This window comes from Tenrec ecaudatus, chromosome 16 (genome assembly GCF_050624435.1).
Source record: "Tenrec ecaudatus isolate mTenEca1 chromosome 16, mTenEca1.hap1, whole genome shotgun sequence".
NCBI classification, from domain to species: Eukaryota; Metazoa; Chordata; class Mammalia; order Afrosoricida; family Tenrecidae; genus Tenrec; species Tenrec ecaudatus.
This window is the reverse complement of record NC_134545.1, coordinates 99,381,864-99,404,908: the sequence shown is the minus strand read 5'-3', so window position 1 is coordinate 99,404,908 and position 23,045 is coordinate 99,381,864. Positions and strand designations below refer to the sequence as shown.

General features: G+C 44.8%; 1 protein-coding gene across 5 annotated transcripts in view; it reads right to left on the bottom strand.

The window, feature by feature from the left end:
- ATRNL1 (attractin like 1) overlaps positions 1-23,045 on the bottom strand; it is a 647,203-nt gene that overhangs the window by 112,596 nt on the left and 511,562 nt on the right. For all 5 annotated transcript variants that reach the window (XM_075534999.1, XM_075534996.1, XM_075534998.1 and 2 more), the window contains one exon: positions 7,794-7,908. In XM_075534999.1, coding sequence (XP_075391114.1) covers positions 7,794-7,908 — 115 coding nt within the window. Of the gene's footprint in view, positions 1-7,793; positions 7,909-23,045 lie in introns of those variants that run through there.

Sequence of the window (23,045 nt, the reverse complement as noted above, 5' to 3'; positions counted from 1 at the left end):
GCATAAAGCCCAGTCTGTCAAAAGCGACGGGCCCTCATGGTGGGGACTGCAATCAAAGTCAGGAAGCAAAACATGTGAACTGCTGAACGCAAAGCCGCTTTGCTCTGGGAACCTCCGTCCAGATCACATAGCAAGTTACACACACTGCAAAAAAATAATTATGGGCCCAAAGTGGAATTTTACTCAGGAAAGTTTGCCTTCCTACAGTATATATCTTTTCTGTCTTTTCAGGTGAAGTCCTGTCATGGAAGGATAAGTAATTTTGTTCTAATTTATCAACAACCAGTTTCTAGGAACATGTGGGAAGCGAGAGATTAAGCACAAAATAAGGCAAAACCCTGCCCTGGAGGATGTATAACTTGAGAAGCAAGTTAAAAGCAATGTGACTTTGATTATGTTGAACTCTTATTGTCCAGTTGGTTCCGTCTCATGGTGACCCCGAAGGGCACTAAAGAACTGTCCCTGCCCGTGACTGTAACAACGATAGGGAGTACTCTTCGTTCTACTGCTGCTATATGTTAGAAGGTAGTGGCAAAATGAACCAACAAATCCTGTGGGATTTCAAAGGAGAATGAAGTCCATTTGTGTGCTGGGAACCGAACAGGCTCTGTGGAACAAGTGGCCTGTGCACTGGGGTTTGAAAACAGGCTGCTAAGCGGCGTGGGCATCACAGGTACAAACACAGCAGCGACCATGACCCCAAGCACACGCATATTCTCAGAACCAGAAGAGGAAAAAGTAAGCGTGGACTGACATCGTTGTTAGGTAGCCCACAGCATCCCTACGCTCGACAGGACGACACACTGCACGGTCCTGCGTCATTCTCGAAACTGCCCCTCTGCCGGAGCCCATTGCCGCAGCCACGGTGTCAGTCCATCCTGTTGAGGACCTTCCTCTTTGTCGCGGCCCCTTCACTTTGCCCAGCAGGCTGTCCTTCTGCAGGGACTGGTCTCTCCTGACAACCTGTCCAGCGTGTGTGAGACAAAGAAGTCTCGCCATCCTTGTCTCTCAGGAACGGTCTGGCTGAGCCTCCTCCAAGACACGAGTGGTGGGAGGTCTTTTTGCTCACTTCCAGAATGGAGGCGGTGTGACCTATCACATGCTTTAAACATGCCGAGAAGAACATTACTTAGACTGTTATTGATAAAAAAATATTGAGGATGTTTTTAAATCTCAAGAATAGGACTAATTATTTTTACTCACTAACGAGCAGTATTCTAGAAAACGCAGGTTCTTTAACTGGTCTGGGGAAGCTGGAACGATAAATAAAGCTACCACTTAGAAGCGAGTCATTTGCGTCCCCCCAACCCTAAGCAGGTATGATTTAACCTAATTTGTGGTAGAATGGAGCACGGAATTAGAGTGAAATGTATCTTAGGGATCTAATCTAATTCCATCCTTTGATATGTGAGAAAAAAGGCCCTAGAGACAAAAAACTAGCGCCTGGCCACACCGCTTGCTAGCGGCAGGGCTGAGTGCAGATCTCAGGGCTTGGGGTGCCACGTGCCTGGCTCACACAGACAAATGGAAGGCCTTTCCCTCTGACTGCACGCCTCTCGTCACCAGCACATCCAAGAGCAGATATGTCACGGCATGTATTTGAGCAAATTTCTGGGATAACATTGCCAGGAAAGAGAAATCCATCCTAAACTCAGCGCTTCATAGAAACCCTTTCTAGGTCATTGCTCTGATGCTGGATAGAGCTTTCTGGAATAAGGGCTCTCTCGTATCACAGTGGTTATGTGTTGGGCTGCCCTCTGCAAGGTCGTCAGTTTGAAACCACCAGCTGTGCCGTGGGAGAAAGATGAGGCTCTCTACCCCCGTGAACAATTACAGTCTCAGGCAGAGACAGGCAGTTCCACCTTGTCCGATCGCCACGAGTCAGAAGTGACTCTATGGCTGTGAGTGCGAGTCTATCTAGTCTCTTTGGCAGCAGCGTGGGTTGGGCTGCTACCAGCAAGGTGGGTGGTTCAAACACACCAACGACTCTCTGGGAGAAAGACGAGGCTGTCTGCTCCCCTAAGGATCTGCAGTCTTGGAAACCCTGGGGAGCGGCTCTGCTGCGTCCTATAGGGTACTTAGACATGGAGATGAAGTGGACGGCATTTGGATTTTTATCCAGAGAAGCACAGTCATGGGAGAGACATAGAGGCTGGGAACCCAGAGGGACCTGGGTTGCAAGTCTACCTTCCTCCTTCCCGAGCTGTGCTGGCTCTGAGAAAGTTATTGAACCTCTCAAGTTTCACTCCTCTTATCTGTAAAAATGGGATAATAGATACAGAGCCAAGGAAGAGATCAGCCCAATAGAAGAAAATAGAGCAGAGCGAGAACCTGGTAGAACGCTCAACATTCCTAGTTCTCTGCCTCCCTCCCTCTTCATTGAATGAAGCCAACATTCCCTTTTTCTCCTCCTCACAAACAGGACAGGCAGGAGCACTGTGTGGGCCGACCGCGCGCTTTCAACTTTGCGTCCTGTTTATAGAGTGGTCACAATAAGCCGATGACCCTGCCACGGCGACCTCGTCATCCCTCTTTGGTAACGTTAGACAAGCTGCTGGCACAACGGAGCTCTCCGTGCAGCGGTGTGGCTTCCTTTCTTGGTGCTGGGTTTTTAATCCGGCGAGGAAGAATCCATAAACTATGAAATCCATAATCCTCCATCACCAAGTGTCAGCGATCATTATCATCTTCAATTTATGCTTCTGAAGAGCTCTGTTTACTTGGCCCACCTTCTATCTTAATGTGAGTCTAAAACGCTTTGAGACCCTGCAGTCTGGGCCGATTGGAGACATGCTCGGCTGTGGGTAGCGGCCCGCGGCAGCTTTACGCCAAGTGCCCTGTTGTCATGGGACGACAGTTGTCATGGGATGACAGTGTCATGGATGACAGTTTTTCCACAGGCCGGAGATCAGAAGAGAGAGAGACTGGCGAACATATGTCAGCGGCAGAAAGTCCACGTATCACTCTGCAGAATGGCTGCCAGGAGTTAGGAGTAGAAAATATAGGAAGCAACTAGAGGAAGCATGGTTCGAGAGAGCCGAAACGCATCGTACTAAACAAACAAATAAGCAAACACAGGAGGTGTGTGGCATGTTGACCTAAGGGATCTGCCCAGCTTGCCTCTTGAGCTGTGTAACACAAGGGTCCTGGCAGGGACCGCGCACACTTCAGGGAGACACTGAAAGGGGCGGCTGTTTAAGCCTTCATCACTAAGCTTTACTGAGATACTTATTCGTGGGAAGGGCACAAAACAAAGCCCAAAGACAATGCCATCTTTTAAATGTGACAAGAACAATCACGAGCTGCTACTGCAGAATTTGCCACGCTAGTTTCTGCATGTTTCCGAGTCATTGGTTAGTGCTGAGTTTGCATTTCTGTGGGAAGTCACCTTGTTCCTGGTGCCTTCCCTGCACTCTCAAATGCCCCCCCTTCACTTACTCACTTCTATATGTGGCAGGGAAGAGTCGGTCATCAAGAGCATCGCCCAACATGTGGACCCTTGATTTCAAAAAGTGCCTGATGAAAGATTTGAGACTCTGAAACGTTAACAACAACAACAACAAAGAATTGTTGTTTTACTAAACCAGAGCAGCTAAAATCTGGTATCATTTATATGAGCTGTCCCTAACAGGCGAGAGAAGTTTTGAAATAATGAATGCTAGCTGAAGCATGGAGCAGCGACGCTAATATCTGTAGACAGACAGCTGAAGACCCAAGAATGACGCCTGGCATGCCCTGTCCCCACTGTGGAGAGGGACTCAGGAGTCTGGCCGCCAAGCTATGCGTCTCTTCCTCGTCGGCATCCCCGCCCAGCTGCGAGTGGTTCTTCAGAACACAGGGCCTCAAATATATTTTCATCCAATCACTCATGAAGACTGTAATGAACTGAGGCTTATGGACGGCAGTGGCTGCTCAAGATCACACTTCCCAGGTCTCTTATTATCACTGTCACCATCACCATCACCATCATCATCTCCATGGTCAAAGGTCTCCAGGAACGTCTTGTTTTCCATGTGCAGGTAAGTACAGACTTACATACATGCTTCCTACAAAGAGAGCGATCAAAGTCTGGCCAGGAGACAACTGATCTCAACATTTCCCTTCCAAGAGCAAATATAGTTCTCAGACAATGTCTCCTTTCAAAGTCTGGATGATACAATGTTCAGTTTTAACTGGCTGGGCACATGGAATATAAGACATCTTGAGAGAGCAGACCACAAACAGTCATGAAGTTTATATATCAGTCAGTATTTGCCTTGTTCAAGGAAAACCTAACTGACAACATTAGAAAATTTCTCTGCCAATAGTGCCTTTTTTTTTGTCATGAAGTTGGGAGGTTTCAACTATCTCCCAGCATTTTATTTTAAAAATGTTCACACACACAGCAAAGGTGAAAGAATTTTACAAGACCCCTACCATTCTCACTATCCAGGTTCTGCCATGAGTGCATTTTACTTAACCTGTTTTATAGTTTTATAACGCATTTGTCTATCTCTATGTCCTACGCTCCAGTCACCAACCATCGAGCAATGCCCTATGTTTTTTGATGTACTCCAAAATAAACTATAGGTAGCAGTTAATACTGTACATTGAAGGAGTAGAATCAAAGAGTCTCCCTGATCCTATCCATATGCTTATAAAGGGAATTTATTAGTTTTAAACACATTTGGAAAAGTTCGCCCTAAATTATGCATACAGGTGGTCATCACAGTTCAATCTACAGGCTCTGGAAAAAAGGATGGCAAGTCATCTCAATATTTTGTTGGTACAATTTTCGTCCAAATGTTTGCTTTGTGAAGACACAGGATGTTCATCACAGGAACAGAAGCTCTCTACTGCAGGTGATCAGAAAAAACTACCTGGAATGTTAGTGATAAATATTATTTTGCTTTTTTGTTCTATAATACACTGCTCTTGGCCCCAAACCCCAATCATCCCTTGAATGTAGAAATTTGGTGCTTTCTATAAAAGGGAATAGACAAATCAGCATATGGGTCACTACAGGTATGTACATAGGTGAGTAGATAGAGGTATCTGTACCCCAAAACAAGATAAACAAACTCACTGCCATCACACTGATGCCCATTCATGGCACCCTCTATAAGGTTTCCAGAGCTGTAAATCCTCATGGGAGTAGAAAGCCTCATCTTTTGCCCATTGGGTGGTTGGCGGGTTTGAACAGTTGACTTTGCAGCCTAACCACCTAAGCCACACCTCAGGGCTACTGAGAATATCTTGAGGTTTGTGTAAAAATAAATAAGTGGGTACAGACAAATATATTCATTTAAGATGCAAATATGGGTCCTTTACAGACATATCCAAACACCTTTCATGATTTGTTTTTTCGGTTTGAGAGCTCATGACCATAGCCTCATGGGACAACTCCATCAATGGGCATTACCTAGTTCACATGCTCTGCATCCCGGTGAGGTGAGTATTGTGTGGACTAGGAAGAGCTTGTAAGGAGCAGCGATCTAAGCCCCATCTGTGGGTCCCTAACCACCAGGAGCAAAAGAGTAAAGAGGTAACCAAAAACTCAGAGAAGAAACAAGGCTACATGAGCCACAATCTCATCTACCTTGAGACCAGAAGAACTAGACGATGCCTGGCTATCACCAGTGAACCTCAGGACTGAGGTCACAATAGTTGGTCCTGGATTGTATGGGAGAAAAATGTGACCCAGAATTAAAATTCTTTTAAGAAAATAAATAAAAGAAAGCCAGGCAACTTGGAGCACAAAGGACTCCCAGTGGTGACCGCTCAGAGCCACTCTTTCTTTCTAGAACCTCCTGGGGAAACGGCAGAGGGACACACAAAATAAAGGTGTCCCCTGCAAGGCGAGTGCCCGACTTAAACATCATCAGTGTGAGCACAAAAGGTCAAGTGTCACTCAAAGCATGGAAGAGGAGATAAGGGGACAAGGAAATGAGAGCAGGGAAACTGGAAAGAAAATAGAAAATAATTAAAGAAACTTCTGACACGCGGTGAGAAATCTAACCAATGCCACGGGAGCATTGTCACATAGGCACCTCACTGGCTATGTGGACTTTCACTAAAAATTCAATATAATATTATTATTTTTTTAAGTGGGTCTGTCATGAGGACTAGACATGATAAATAGGAAAACACATGCAGAGGAAAGCACTATGCCTGTCCAAGGCAGTATCATCATTAGCGATCATAATGCATCCACAATAAAACACGGCTGAGCTAATGGGCCACACAGCTCTGGGGCTCTTTTCAGTCAGTCCAAAAGGCTTTGAAAGGTTCAAGGGACACAGTATTGGCAGCTGTCTTCCCTCTGCCCATCAGTAAGGCATCATGTTAAGGATCTAAGAGAACATTGGTGTAGATCACCCAGACTTGGTTTCATTAGTGAAGTGTTTGTTTTTGGAAATCATCCCAGCTTTGAAAACAATACTTCCATTAGCTGGGCCCTGTACCTGTAATTATCCATCTTATCTGACCAGGGCAAAGTGATTGTGTGATTCCATCCCATTTACCTCGGTGGTGCAAGAAGAGCCAAGCACTCACTGGATGCACTCAACGCATCGAGTTTGTTTATGTCTTTGAATAAGCACCTACAGAGGAACTCTGGGAAGAAATTCCTACAACAGGATATCATCAGTTTCCATATATGGCGAGTCTGAAAATGAAGGGCCAATTTCGCCCCCAAATGGGAGAGAAATCTCTTCCGTGAACATCTTAAGTTTACGAGGTAGGAAGAAGAGGGTCTTGTGTTCTTGTGTCTGGATGAACACACACCAGGAGAGGGGACACACCATCCGCTCCGATCACTGGTAAAATGCCCATCCTTCTGAAAACCCACACCAAACTCACTACAATCGAGTCTGAGCGACCCGATTGGGCAAGGGAGAGCTTCCCCTGGGGGTTTTCAAGACTGTAGCTCTTGATGGGGAGTAAAATGGCGTGTGTTTCCCCTTGCCCATCTCTAGCACTTTATTTTATGCTGAAGGGGAACGGAAGAGACCAGCAGATTTGACCTTGTCTTGGCGCTCATTAGCATCCCTTCCATTAAGAGTTGCATAGAGGAGACAATTAGGAGCTGGAAAAATGGGAGCACAAAAGTAGAAGCAATAGCTAGGTAAATGGAGATTCAAGGACAAATGAGATCCCGCATTGTGCATACGTACAATGTGGGCCCGAGGACAGCCAGCAGAAGAGTTCTCAGAGGATTCTTACAATCACCCCCAGATTCAAAATGTGTTTTCAGGCTCGGGACAAGCAGGGTCAGAGGCCGCCTGGCTGTGCCCCACTGAAGGAGAGGGCTTTCCTGAGCCATTGAATTCCACCTTCTGCTCTGGGAGGGAGCGCACACCTTGAATATATTTCTATAATCACAGCCAACTATCAGGTCCTGATGCCACTAGCCATTCACAACATGCAAGCAATGCCCTTAGTGTGGTTCCACGTTGGCAGGGCCAACTTCTAATGGCCTTTATCCTTTGGCTTCCCATAAATCCACACACTGAAAGGATAGAGGTTTGTCGGAGGGGCAAGAGTGGCTTGCCCGGCTGGTGAGACTTCTCATTGGAATCATAACAAGGAATAGGAGCAGGTGTATATAGGTGCTTAGACACCCGTGTATATTTGTCTGTTCTAAACTCACACGCACCAATGCTGAGACATTCACTACGTAGTCATAAGACGAGTATGAGCGAGTTTCACTCTGTGTCAACGCAACTTTAAGTGAAGGTTCGTAGTCAAATAAGTTTTACCGCGCTCTAAATTAGAACCGTGTAAAGGTCGTTAAGGCCCCTCATTGGTCCTACCTGACTGTCCAGGGGGAGGGGCACCTGAAGACCCCCGAGGGAGACAAAGAAACACGGTGAGAACTGCCGCTCGGTTCCCGGCGCATGGCTCGATGGCTATCGGCTTGGGCGCCCCCTGAAAAAGAAAACCCATTGTAAGTTAGCATAACTGACCTGCCTCCGCCATGTCCCATCTCCCCCTATCTGGGCTTGAACCAGCTAGACTGTGTGTACACACCCAGTGATGGGAGGCATGCCTTAGGTCAGCGGTTCTCAACCTGTGGGTCATGACACAGAGGTCGCCTAAGACCATTGGGGAACACATATTTCTGATGATCTTAGGAAGCGAGAAACTACCTCTCTATCCCTCTCCAGGTGGGTCTGCCCACATGCAGATACGCCCACATACGAGTACCCGGCGTGAAAACTTACCCATGCTACACCATGCTTCAAGACAACATTTCATTGATTTGTATTGTAATTAGAAATAAATATTTCAAAATATATAATTACATATTGCCTTTGCGATGAATCTCTATGCTTTATTTATGTGCAAATTGTAACAATGAAAATACATCCTGCATATCAGTTATTTACATGCAGATTCATAACAGTAGCAAAATGACAGTGATGAAGTAGCAAGGAGAATCGTGTTATGGCTGGGGTCACCACCACATGAGGAGTTGTCTGAAAGGGTCTCGGCATGAGGAAGGCGGAGAGCCACTCCCTTAGGTGCTATGGTAACCCCAGGACCTGGCACAGTGGAGAGAAACAGTAGACCTGCATTTGAATACGTGGACACATTTCAGTCTGGGATGCAAAGTGGCTGAGCCACAGCATGAGGCACCTTGCCCTAAACAGTGACATACACCTTGAATAGAAGCCCACCAATGCCCTCCTAGAAATAGCACGCCTTTAGGGATCAAAGGGAGTCGGTGAATACAGGATCAGAATAAGAATGGTCATAGCGAGCATTAAATTAGTACCTACTCTGCGCTGGGCATTGTAGAACGCTCTGGACATTGTGGAATGTAGTTTACAAAAATTATTTACATCTTAGAACCACTGATAAGAGGAGACCACGGAAGGAAGGGGTGAAGTAATTTACTCAAATTCCCGGGAAGGTGGAGGGTTTACCGTTGGGCAGGTGGGTTATGGAGTCTGTTTGTCACCATCGCACAATGCAGTTTCTGCGGCGTGTGGGAGCACACGCATACACACGTGGACATAAAAGCACACAGGTGCGTGGACATGTGCACACACACAAACACATGCAAGCACTGTGGGCGTAAGGCCGATGTCACCTTTAAAATAGTGAGGCCTGCTTTTCAGGCCAGGAGGGGGTTGGGGCTGTGTCGGGGGGGAGGGGCGCATTCCAAGAAGATGGATGAGAGGCGGTCGAACTCCTCAAGTAGGCTCTCCGCAGTCATGCAACCACCACAGGGACCAGACAATTGATTTGGTTTTGTCTTTGGCACAGATGCTATTTAAACTTTTCAGAAGCCAAGAGAGCCACGGGTAGTCATTCACCTGCAATGGTTGGGGAATATTGCACTTTCTAGAAAGTTTAACGAGGCATTAAAGATAAAATATGTCCCCTTTCACGTGAAACTTAAGGCTGAAATTTCTGGTGACAATGGTTTTATGCGGTTATAAAGGATTCCTCCTTTATGGAGACATAAATCTCCGGGTTTTTCAGTGATCCTCATGTAGACACATGGGGGGAGTTCTCAATACAAAGGTGAACGTGCTCCTGACGACAGCAGCAAAGGGCATAAAAATAATCCGAGAACTAGGGGAGAGCCAGGTTGTGACACTCAGATCAAGTGACACCATGTAGGGCTTCCCATATTAAAGCCTACATTTAATTTAACAGATGTATGTGGTTTTTATTTAAATGCTAAGTAGAAATCACCATAAGTACATAGACATTCTCCAATGATGTAAATATTTAGAGAATAGGCTTGTCGTCTTGCGAAAATACTGGGCATGTTTTGAACCATGTTTCTAAGCTACGGAAATCTCTTTTCGTTTAATAAATGCAAAGTATATGTAAAGGTCAATTGGTTACAACAGACAAAGAGAAAATAAAACCAACTCAAGGCTTACATGGCGGCCCTCTATGAGAAAGATCCAAATCCCTTCACTTACAGGCCGGGGAGAGAGCTTGTTGCTCTATCAAGGCCACGGTTCCCGTCTCGTTTGCTCTCTTTTGGAGCTTGGCTCCAAAGGGCTTGGAGAATCGCACAATGTTAGAAGTGTCGTTGGAGACACAAAGTTTTGCAACTCTGCATAAATAGTGAAACACCAACGTATTAATAACAAAATACCTGGTAATTGATCTCTCAGCATATCCAAAATCACATTAAAAAAACCAACAAACTTATTTTAAATTAGATCGGTAGCATTTTATGTATACTGGAAAGATGAAAACAAGCCAAAAAAAGCATGCAGAAAACGCAAATAAACAAAGGAAAAACAAAAACAAGCCAATCTTAAAAACAGAGGTTCTTGGTTTAGGGGCTGGAACTAAGAGGAAATGATCTGGCATCACATCAGTGAAGGTGATGCCTGGCAGTATTGTTTGCTTCTGTGCTGACACCAAAAGAAAGTGCTGGAAACATCACATGTTGGTGTCAAAAGCAGCAACTGAGAGACAAATCAGTCAAAACAAACTGTTAATTGCAAGGTAGAAAAAGGTTCAATCCCCTTACAGAAGGGTCACAGGAAGGGATGAGCCAGTCAGGGTGTAGTATAACACCAATGAAACCTACAACTTTCCTCTAGCTCTTTAATGCTTCCTCCACTCCACTATCATGACCTCAGTTCTACCTTACAAATCTGGCTAGACCAGAGGATGTACACTGGTACAGATAAGAGCTGGAAACACAGGGAATCCAGGATAGATAAACCCCCTTAGGGACCAATCATGAGAGTAGAGATACCAGGATGGTAAAGGGAAGGTAGAGTAGAAAGGGGGAACCAATCACAAACATCCACATATAACTCCCTCCCAGGGGGATGGACAATAGAAAAGTGGGTGAAGGGAGATATCAGTCAGTGTGAGACATGAAAAATAATAATTTATAAATTATCCAAGGTTCATGAGGGAGGGAGCTAGGGGGTGGGGATGACAAGCTGACACCAAGGGCTCAAGTAGAAAAAACATGTTTTGAGAATGATGATGGCAACATATGTAGAAATGTGCTTCACACAATGAATGTATGTATGGATTGTGATAAAAGCTGTATGAGCCCCCAATAAAATGTTTTTTTTTAAGTGTCCAGTTCTTCAATCCTTTGAGATCCCGAGGCTCAACCACAGATAAGAATAACCTCAGAATATCTTGACCCTGAAAGAGGGATTTTGCCCCCCAAACCATTTTAAAGTTGTTTCCATCTTAATATTTTCTGTTCAACTGGGGTCTTTCTTTTTTTATTTGGTTATTGTTGGTAGCTTTTTCTGATCTTTTTGTTTATTTGTTTCTATGTGTTTGTATGTGTTTCGATATATGGAACCCAGGAGGGATGAATCTACAGAGAGTAACTGGATTCATGGTCCCTTGGGGCTGTGGCAGGGGAGGTAGTGGGGAAATGGAGAGCTAATAACAAGGAGTACAAGACAGAAAAAAATCTCCTAAAATTGATTTTGGTAATGATTATACAACTCTTCTTGAGATGACTGAACTACACAAGTGTGTGATATTTGGATTATGACCCCATAAAATGGTTTACTTTTTAAAAAGTTACTTTTCTGAAGTCTTCCTCAAAATAGTTCTCTCCCTCTTTACCCTCTTGTTATTAGACAGAAACCATTCTGAAATTTCCTTGTCAGCTGCCTATAGCTGCTTCGTGAAGGAAGGTCATAACAATTTTGTTTTACAATTAAGTTGGCTTCCACCTTTGTTTTTAACTATAAGGATTTTCATTTAAGAATATTGGCAAAAATACGAATGGATCCCGTGCTTCAAATAATAGTGACCGACAGACCTCTTGGACGTGCCTGGCAGGGACTAACAAGCTTTTCCAAAATGATTTCCAAAGAGTTGGTAGCCAATCTCACTTTCAATACAGGCTTTTGAATCCAAAAGAGAAAACTCACTCAGTAGCGCTTGAAGTTTGCAACCGACCACGAAGGCGAACCCCCAAACAGAAATATTCCTGATACCTGAGGTTTGACCATTGTTTAGCGTTAAACACATAACCATGAATCACATCAATTCACAACGACTCCCATGCTCAGTGAACTGTGCGATTTAGCATGCAGTTTCCACGGCTGCCTTGGAGAGAGATAAGCCCAGGATTTGTTTGCCCACGGCGCTCTGGTGGCTGTGATTTACTTCTGGGCATTGTTCTGTCTGCTGTACCTCCACCCGCGGCTGCTGCATGTGCCAGGACACATCGCTGGCACGGTGTAATTAGCTGTCCTTGTTTATTAGACACACAGCACTTTTACAAAGGACTTGCTTTGTTCCCTCTAGGGATTTCAAAACACCTTGTTTTCAGGTTTCCCTTTTTGGGGAGGGCCCAAACGTTGTTCTCTGTGACACTGTGGGCAAGACTTTCCATTTGTCACCAACTCAACAGAGAAGCTGCTGGAATCATAATGGGTTTTCCAGGTGACAGCACTTTAAAAATTCACAGTGACACAATCAGAAAGTGAGGTCTGCCATTGGACGCCGGGGAAAGCTCTGGTCCATCTCTAGCACCCTTAAGTCCAGCAGCTGAAGAAGATGGAATATCCATCAACTACTCAATACAATGACATGGGGTTTAGTCCAATACTCCAGGATAAGAAAGGTTCTTTAAAAAATATTCCTTTAATTTTTAAAAACTTCATGTGGTTCTAAAATGAGGCTTGATAACTGAAATTCCTTCAAGATCCATGAGAGTGACTTGTAACTTAGTAACCAGTGCTATCACGGATTTATCAAGTGCAGACTACGTGCCTGGCACTATGCTAAATACTTACCATGAGTTGAATCTGAGAAACTCCCTGTGGGAGGGACTGCCCCCATTCTAAAGACAGAGAAACTGAAGGTCAAAGTTACATCTCATACCTAAGATCTCAGCCCTAACAGGTGAGAAGGCCTGGATTAGCATCAATTCAGTCTACCTTCTGAGGCAGTATGTCTCCCAGTGTGCGGCACTGCTTCTAACAGGTAAGAAGCCTGGGCATCCACTGGAACAAGATGATCGCGAGTGGTGCACATGATAGTAAACTAGGAAGTGCGTGTAGTCTTGAAAGATTCTACATTAAAAACATTCCTCCAAATACTCCGGGGACCAGAAGAACATGCGTATGAGCCAAACTTGGCCCAAGGGGTGTCTCTTTGTAATTGCTATGTAATGAAGTCCCAACTGGCATACCAGGTTGTCAAACTCTTCCATCAGCCTACCCATTAAACCTCATCTCCTCTTACTCCTTAGAAGCCCCATCCTTCAGCCAGTGCAATGTCTCTCTGCCTAACAATTATAATTCCACTCAAGGCTTCCAAACTCTAACCACCGCCTTCCTACTGTCAAGGAGAGCCTTCCTATGGGGCTCTAATCTCCCAATCTTATGCATCCCTCAATGGCAAGGTCACATCCTCTATGAAGCCTTCTCTGGAGTATTCCATCTCTGCCTCTTTAGCTGAACTCTATCTCTCATGGCCTCTCGTTTTCTCCCTTTCATGACAGACTTGGTGGCACGCCCTATGTCCACCCTGTGACATGCTACGTGAGGGCTGCCCTCTCTCCTTAGTGGTCGTTAGAGCTCCGGTACTCACGTGGAAATACTTGCTGTGCTGATGTTCACAGTACTGACGCGTATCATGCCTCCAAATGCCTTTATGATCCTCCAAGACAAGTATCTTGGTGGATCCTCCTCAGGTTCACCCACAGTTCTATCCGTTTTGACATTCAGAGAGGTCAGATAATATTTTTCAGGTGACACAGGTAGTGAGGGGGCAGCTGCAGGCTAGGAACCCTGATCTGTTTGATTCCTGAATCTAGGTTCTTAAACATGGCTCAAACTTGCATATATATATATATATATATATATATATATATATATATATATATATATATACACACACACATATATATAGTTTAAGAAGTCAATGATATTCTCATTATCCCAATTTGGCTATTACAGATAGAAATCAACTCAGGATATCGGTTATAACGATTATGAACACACATACCTGGCCAGGATTATCGATAACCTGAGTTTCAGGACCAGCTCGACTAGCCCTTTGTCAGTCTTCCCAACTGGGTACTGCAGAGACGTACGGCTGGCTCATTCTTAGGACCCTTTGCCTTTTTGACATGCTCTGACTATAAAATCTGGACGACCTCCAGAGGGTATAACGTACCAATGTCCAGCACTTAGTCGGTGGAGTGTGAAACTTCCTACCCTTATGTTCTCCCTCCCCCCCCATCCTCTGCTTGGGCACTTTAAGTGGAACACCTAATTTTGAAGAGCATTATTGTATCATAAGATGACTACATCAAAGAAGACTAACTGGCCACCCTTGCATGCCAAGAAAGCAATTAGAAAATTGAATCAAGAAATGAAGGATGAATGTGGCTATGTTATACCTGTCAGCAGCAATAAGTGTTGTGACAAGAACAGAATCAACTCTGACAGGGTGCACATATACTAATCTGATATAGGAGTGAAATATTAAAAATGCAAACAAGTGCTCATTAATCACACTAACATCTCCCTCCTGAAACACTCTTTGTGCTGTTCTTATCAGAATCCATCTATAACTAAGACGCTGCCTTTTTCAACGGCTTCCACGGCTTGGTATTTGCAGTTTAATGAGTGTTGATATTGATATCAAATGTAGTGTTTAGTCACATTAATAAAATGGGACTAATTTACTGAGCATGAAATTAAGTCAGGCCAATCGCTTGGCTCACAGCTAATCAAGGGTACTGCTTCCATGTTGTCGCCAGGTGCCTCCAGCCAGTTCCGAAACACAGAGAAGGAAAGGCCACCAAGAGAAGGAAAGGCCACCCAGCGCTGTGCCCCCTAACAATTGTTCTTGCCTGAGCCCCTTGCTTGCAGCCACGGTGTCAGTCCATCTTGCCAAAAGGCTCCCTCTTTTCCGCTGCCCTCTCTTTTACGACGTACTGTCACTTGGCCGGGAGGGGCCTTTCTGCCTAACACACGCGTGTTGCTTCTGTAGGATCACAACATATCAAGATTCCAGATCTTGAAAGTAGATTAGCTGCTTTTGTTGTTTAGATTTGGGAGGAAATGAAGGAAAAACAGTTTATTTTTGCATCACAAAAACTGATCGAGGGGGATGCATTAGCTGTCTTGACTGAGAAGAAGCATTTCTATTCATAAAAGATGTTAGACTGGTGGACACTTTGTGAAACAGGGCTACAGTGCTTTGGAAGCAAACTCAGAGAGAATAAAGGATTCCACAAGAGAACTAGGTAAAGGAATAAAACCTAATTTTCACAGCATCAAGATGCTGTTCCTGAAGGTCTTCTAATTGTAAACTTCATTTTCATGTAGTATATTTTCTTTGTTGCAATGCCTCCATGTTCAATCTGTTCACTCTCTCTCTAAACACACACACACACACACACACACACACACACACACACACACACACACTGCTTATCCGCAGTGCAAAATACCTGGTCAAACTGAGGTTTGTTCTTATTTTAACCTCATGGCTGTGACTTGGGAGGTGAAGAAGCTGGGGTGTGATAGCACAGTTTCTCTGCCTGGACTGTCCTAGTTGTTGGGGTCCCAGTAAATCAAATGGGGACACAACTATCTCTACTTGCGATGTTACATAATCATGCTTTACCACGAGCTGGTCAATAAATATAAATATTAATAGGAGGAGAGACCTTTGGCTCGATTATCATCATAAGTTGACTGCTGATATTATTTTTTTAATTTGAAATAGAATAGCTTTTAAATGAAAAACCAAACCCAAAACTCACTGCCAGTCGATTTCAACTCAGAGCGACCCTATTAAGTTTGAACTAGATATTGTTTAACAACCTACAGTTTACTACATACGTCGATGCCAAAAGCAGCCTAATGATTATACTGTATGTATGAATTGCAAAATTGGGCGATGTTTTTTTTACCTGGAACAGTGTGAGAGACAAATATACCTGACAAATCAACAGAATTCTCTTCTGCCTTCTGCCTAGTCCTGTGCTTTGGCTCAGGCCATTCCCGCCATCGAGACTACCTTCCCAGGTTTACCCTTCACCGGCTAATCTATAGGTTGGTGGCTCATGCCAATCTCAGTGGCATTGGGAAGAAAGACCTGGCGATCTATTTTTGAAGTCAACCTCTGGAAACCCCGTGGAGCACACTTACTCCGGCACACGCAGGGTCACCGTGAGTCAGAATCAACTCAACCGTAACAGTCTTAACCTTTTTTACTTTCCTTTTGAAAAACATCAGCATTAGTATTATTCTTGGGCCATTTTGGAAAGCTCCACTCTTCTTTGGAGTTGTCCTCTGGCCCATCAGAAGGATAGCTCAAACACAAGCTCCATCATTTAGACATCTCCGTCAGTGGCTTGAAACGAGCAAATTGAGAAATCCAGTCTCCAAGAAAAGCAATGATCCCTTGTAGGATACAGGGAGCCATGAGCAAGGACAATGGGTTCCTGGGAGTGGGGACGAGCCATGCTCTGGGGAAGAACTTTCCCCGAGTGACGCTAAGTGAGCAGAGGTGCTGGCTTTGACCTACTGAAGGGGCAGCTTGCGGATTTCTGGCAGAAGGAAGAGTATGGATGCAGAGGTATGAAGGGTGGGGCTTGTTTGGGAAATGGTTGGAAGTTCATTAGGAATAGGGTGCAGAAAGGGATCAGGAGAGATGTCCAACTAGGAGCCCAGCTTGCCCCAGGAATTCCAGGGCCCTCATCAGCCCCTTCCCAATCCTCCTGGACATGACTGGGATTCCCACTTCCTTGTCAGATGCCTGGGTAAAATCTGACGAGTATGTAGTTCGTGGGTCTCTGTGGTACAAGTCACCTGGTAGATATCTACAAACCTATCCCTTAGAGGATGCACAGTGCCCCCTTTCAAACGATTGGTCAAATCTGTCTCACTGGGTGAACAGTGATATTAAAACATTTATTTCTAAGAACTCTCACCATGAAACTAAATCAAGAAGCACTGTGAAAACTAGCTGTCAGCAGAAAAAAAGAAAGTGCAGATTTGGCAATATTCTTAATGAGGAATCAAATGTTAATAGATCCAGAATAATAAATGACTTTCTACTATGATTATTATACCAATCACAGATTATCATAAGTATCAGAAGGAAGGACCACCCCCAAATGAGAGAGCCTATTTGACTTGTGACAGATGCATGCATGTAATTACCTGTCAGTAAAACCTACCTGGGTCTCTGAGAATGAGTCATTCTGGGTGGCAGGGGTTTTGACCCCACAAGGACCAATACTTTGCTATATAAACTAGGATAGTTTTAGTAATGAAAATAAAATTAAGTAAAGTATACATCCACCTCCTTGCTTCTTACGCAGACTATATTTTCTCATTGTCATCAAACAAAATCCTACTCGTCGGCACCCCAAAGACAGAGTGGAACTGCCAATAGAGTTTCCGAGGCTGCAGATCTTCATGGAAGCAGACTGTTACATCTTTCTCCCCCAGAGTAACTGTTTCTTTTGAATAGCTGACCTTTTGTTTTGCAGCTGAACATCCAAGACTATTTTTACAGTGATCACAGTATAATATGGCTTTGATGATCTGTGATCACCTTTAAATCAGTTTTCATGGGACACGAGAGTTCCATGGAGCTGCATGTGTAGGTACCAATTCAGTATGAGGGTGAGCCCGAAATTATTGCTACTAGGGACCCAATTCATATATGCACAATTTCATTTCAATCAAAATATGTCTACACCTTTCTTTGTGACCAGCGAGTGGCTACAAATAGGTTCTTTCAATAATACACTTATCAGTGAGCCTTCCAAGCAAAGGTACAATCAAAATTGACTTCTGGGAGGATTTGCTGGGCCTGACAAACATAATAAGGGAGAGAAGTCAACTCTGATGGTTTTGGTGCTGGTTCTTAGACAGATGGGGGAAGTCTGAACACTAATTTTGATGGATTTTCTCAAAGGATACAGGAGGATCAAAGGGGTTTATTATGAAGAAGTTTAAAGAAAATATTTCATTGATGAGAAAAAGGTCAGGAAATTGCACCCCCAAAATATTTTTCCATTACGTCAATGCACCTGTTTATTCTTCAATGGTAGCAAGGGTTGCCCTGCGAGATTTCCCTGGGAAACCTTAGTGCATGCACCAACAGTCCTCAGCTTGCCCTTTCAGGCTTCCTTTAGTTCCCCGAATGCAAAGAATCCTGAAAAGGAACATGCTTCTCGTCCCCTGAGGACACAGAACTGCTATTTTGAGCTGGTGCAAATCAAAGAGCTCATACTTATTTGGGGCAGGGTTATAAAAAAGGAAACACCATCATCTCACGACTGCAGCAGCCGTCAGCCTAGAAGGGGGATATGTCAAGACACTATTGCTTCATATCTTAAAACTTATGTTTAATGGCTATGGTTCTAGGGATTTCATCTCTCTCTTCCTTTCTCTCTCCTTTGCTTTTCTCCTTGTTCCCTGCCATCTTTCTGTTCTTCTTCCTCTTCAAAGCCTCAAGACCAGCTAGCTTATTGCTGACATGTTTCTTCACAGAAAAATATAAGAACAGTAAAGGTGCCAATTGGTAACATGGTTACTCTTCTCCAAAATTATCGGTGCTTCAAGGATGGGAGAAACCTTCTCAGGTGTGAATTTTTGGTTTTGTTTGTTTTCCACAGTATCGGCTTCCCTGTTCCTACTGCCGTGCTATGACCTTTGATTCGAAGTCTGGCCCGATTTCCCTATCATCAATCCCAATGACACAAGCATATGGTGGCCTGCGAGTCTGGGAGTCATCTTACAGGGAAGGGTGGCCATTCTTCATCAGGCCCAAATGAATTGACTGCAAATGACATTCCAAACCACGGGAGTCCATTTGTCACAGGATTCTAAGTCAATGCTTTTTGAAAGGCGTGTCGAATTGCCTCTATGAACAAAGCCCTCCTCTGCTCTTGGACTAAAAGGACCCTCTGGTTACCATTATTGGACATTTTTATCAATGATTTAAATGAGAACTCCTGATCAAAATGGGGAAAACGCAGAGCAGCATTTCCCATTCCCATGGAGTCAGAGCCAAGGAGGCTGGATGTATCCCTGCAACTACTGCGTGAGTCAGTCTTTAGACCTCAAAGCAAAATAGCCCCTGAGATCTTCTTAAAACGAAACAGGGGCTTAGCCCGATGAGAAGAGAACATCTACATTATGTTCTCTTTAAAATATGTACAGGTTCAAAAGTGGCAACACTAAGTTGAAAGATTGTTGTTGTTGTTAGGGGCCATTGAGTTGTTTCCTACTCATAGCTACCGGATGTATAAGAGAACACACGGTCTGGCCTCCATCACCCTCACAATGGTGCCTCTCCCGGAGCCCCCTGTCGCAGCCAATGTGTCCATGCGTCTCACTGAGGCCCTCCCCCTTTTGCTGCCCTCCCTCTTCACTTCACCAAGCACAATGTCCTTCTCCAGGGACACATCTCTCCTGACAACATGTCCAAAGTATGTGAGATGAGGTCTCGTCCTCCTTGCCTCTAAGGGGCATTCTGGCTACACTTCGTCCAATACAGATGATTTGAAAGATGAGATAGGAACGTTGGGGGCCAGTGAGCATATGCAAATGAGGGAGCATCATTCAAAGGGGTAGGTGAGAGCGGCTGCAAAAATCAAAGCAAATAATCAACGTCACTCAATTGTACATGTAGAAATAGTCTAACCGCATTGGACCTCTACTCAAGTACTTACTCAACACAAGAACACTTTGGTCTAATAATCTGGCATCTGAAATGCTCACCTTCCAGACACGATCGAACACTGAACACAAGTGGGTGTAGAAGCAAATATGGTGAAGATAGCTGATGGTGCCTGGCTACCAAAAGATACAGCATCTGGGGTCTTAAAGGATTGAAGATAAATGAATGGCCAATCTAGCACAGAAGCAACAAAGCCCACATGGAAGAAGCACACCAACTTCTGTGATCATGAGGTGTCAATGGGATTAGGTATCAGGCATCAAAGATCCAGAGCTAAAATTCACAATGCAAATGAGGTGGGGAGTGCAGAGTGGAGACCCAAAGCCAATTTGTAAGCAAGTAGATATCCCCTTACAGAAGGGTCGTGGGGAGAGATGGACCAGTCAGGGTGCAGTATAGCACCGATGAAACATACAGCTTTCCACTGGTTCTTTAATGCTTACACACACATACACACACACACACACACACACACACATACACACATACACTATCATGACCCTAATTCTACCTTACAAATCTAGCTAGACCTGAGCACGTACATGGGTACAGATAAGAGCTGGAAACACAGGGAATACAGGACAGATAAATTCCTTGGGACCAATATTGAGAGTAGCCATACCAGGAGTGGAAGGGGAAGGTGGGGGGAGAAAGGGAGAACCAATCACAATGACTTACCTAAAACCCCCTCCCAAGGGGATGGACAACAGACAAGGGGGTAAAGGGAGACATCGGACAGTACAAGACATGAAAAAAATAATAATTTATAAATTATCAAGGGTTCATGAGGGAGGGCAGGAGTGGGCAGGAGGGGGAAAAGTGAGGAGCTGATACCAAGGGCTCAAGTAGAAAGAAAATGTTTTGAAAACGATGATGGCAACATATGTACAAATGTGCTTGAGGCAGTAGATGTATGCGTGGATTGTGATAAGAGTTGTACGAGCCCCCAATAAAGTGACTTAAAAAAAGAAAAGAAATTGTTAAACTGGTGTATATTTTAGTGTATACATTCTCAATAACAACACCAAACATTATTGTCAAATGTGATTCTCAGAGATATAAGACAAAAGAATTCCGACATGAACCCCGTGTCCGTTAACACCGCAGGAAGAGAATCGCAGAATCATCCCCAGAGCCCACGGGGCAGTGTGGGCAGGCTGGCAGGTGATGCAAGCACTGTTTGAACCAAAGCCGAGCTTGTCGCTGCTCACATGCTGCTGTCAGGGGGCAGGCTGCCTTTGGCACCTTCTCCGTGACACCTGGCTCTCGGAGGTCTCTCGCCAGCCCTGTCTTTATCAGCAGCTTTGGGTCGCAGCCTTCCCCGGATGATAATTATCACCCCTGTAGTTAGAGTTTACATCAGCTTGCACTGGTGGAGGGTGAGAGTGCAGCCTGTCAATCAGGTGACAGCTTGATATGACTCCTGGGAAGTGTGGACTTTTTATGAGAGAGAAATGAGGAACTTCTCTCTCTCTCTCTCTCTCTCTCTCTCTCTCTCTCTCTCTCTCTCTCTCTCTCTCTCTCTCTTTCTCTCTCTCTCTCTCTCTCTCTCTCCTCCTTCGCCTTCCTGCTCACTGGGGCTCTCTGCCTGCCTCCAACGGTGGTCCCATGTGGGGCACCAAACCCCGAGAGCGGTACATGCTCTGTTTGGTTTACACCGACCGCGGATCCGCTTGAGTCTGCACCCATTGGTCGGTGATCTTCCTGAATCCCACTGCGCCTTTTTGCATCATCTGCCCGTAGCTACCTGTGTGTGCAGAGGCCTCCGGCGAACACCGGATCCTTGGACTTCTGTGGCACTGTGCTGGGATCCCTTCTTGACATGAAGCTCTGTCTCATGTATGAGTGCCACTGTGTTTCTCTGGACAACACAGCCTAACACAATCACCATAGTAATCACTGTGGTGCGTGGGTATCCATGGCTATGTCTCCGCATCTACAGACAGGGGAGACAAAGGGAACAGGACCACTGGAGGGTCAGGATAGACTAGACAGTCAGGGTCAGAAAGCAACTGGAATGAAGGCTCCATGCAAGGCGGTCCTATGATGATTCCACTATGACTTGTCCTAGTAGATACCCTTGCCCCACTCACTGAACTTGAGTCAGCACAAACAACTTGTAGTGAGGATATATTTTTATCTGTCCCTGAACTCTGGTCAAAAGTACCTCATAGAGAAGACAAACTTAATCAGAAAGTGAGGCGGTGAGCTTCCTGGTAAAGTGAAAAATATGTGCTGATACACATTGATGTGAAAAAGTATATTAAATATAAAATAAAACAAGAAACAAAACAATGTACAATATGGTATATTTTTGCATGTATTGAATTAAAAGATATGAGGGGGATTCAAAAAGTTCCAGGAGAAATGGAATTTAAAGAGAATGAAATTCTTACCCACACTTCTTGAAGTCCCTTCGTGTGGATACACATAAACTGGTCTGCTGTTGTCAGTGGGTGTCACAACAGAGGAGAACTGTCCCTACGCACAGACAATTTCCAAAGGACTAACGCACGGGACATGAAAGATGAGCTTTTCAGTAATGGACAGATGAAGCACGTGGCTGCATGGGAAGAACTGGAGGAAATCATGCTAAGTGAAGTAAGCCAAGCACAAAAGGACAAGTACAACATGAGTCCGCTGAGGTAAGCTTTAAAAAAAAATTCAAAAGGGGCATAGGAAAAAGCTACTGTATACAAATATTCCTGGGGTGAGGACCAGGTAGTATGGCAGGGACCAGACCAAATAAAGGTATCCAAATGGTAGCCAACTAAAAAGGAAGTGGGGAAAGGAAAAATAATAAAAAAGAAATGGGTAGCGGGGGCACAGGGCACTAACCCACCAAGGGGATGGTATTGTTTATATCTCCACAGGGAAAGAGGGAATAAACTTCAACCCAGTGCTCCAAGATGTGAATGCAACATGCCGGCATGGAGTAGGGAACCAGTGGAGAGGTCTGAGGGGCCTGCCCCAACACCAACCACTACGTGGACACCTGCCCCTTCCCCCAGAAGAATTCATTTCAAAGGACGGCACTGAATCTGCAGCTCCTGGAGAGGGACATGTCTGATCGGAGCACATGGGAGCAGACGAAGGGAGAGGAGAGTGGAGCACATCCTGGCCCACCCGGCCTTGAGGACGATGTTCTCGATTAGAACAACCAGTCCACAGAGAGGACCACATGGCCGGCCCCACTATGAGACACGACGTCCCTCGCTGACCCATAGCCCTACAATGAGCAACACTGGAAATACAGTGTAGGAATTGCGCCCGTTCTGATACCGCTACGCCGAAGAAAAACATTAAGGGGTGCAACAGAACAGCAAGAGAACAGAACTGTGAATTCCCCAGGGAATGCTGAGGGTGGACTTTGGGGC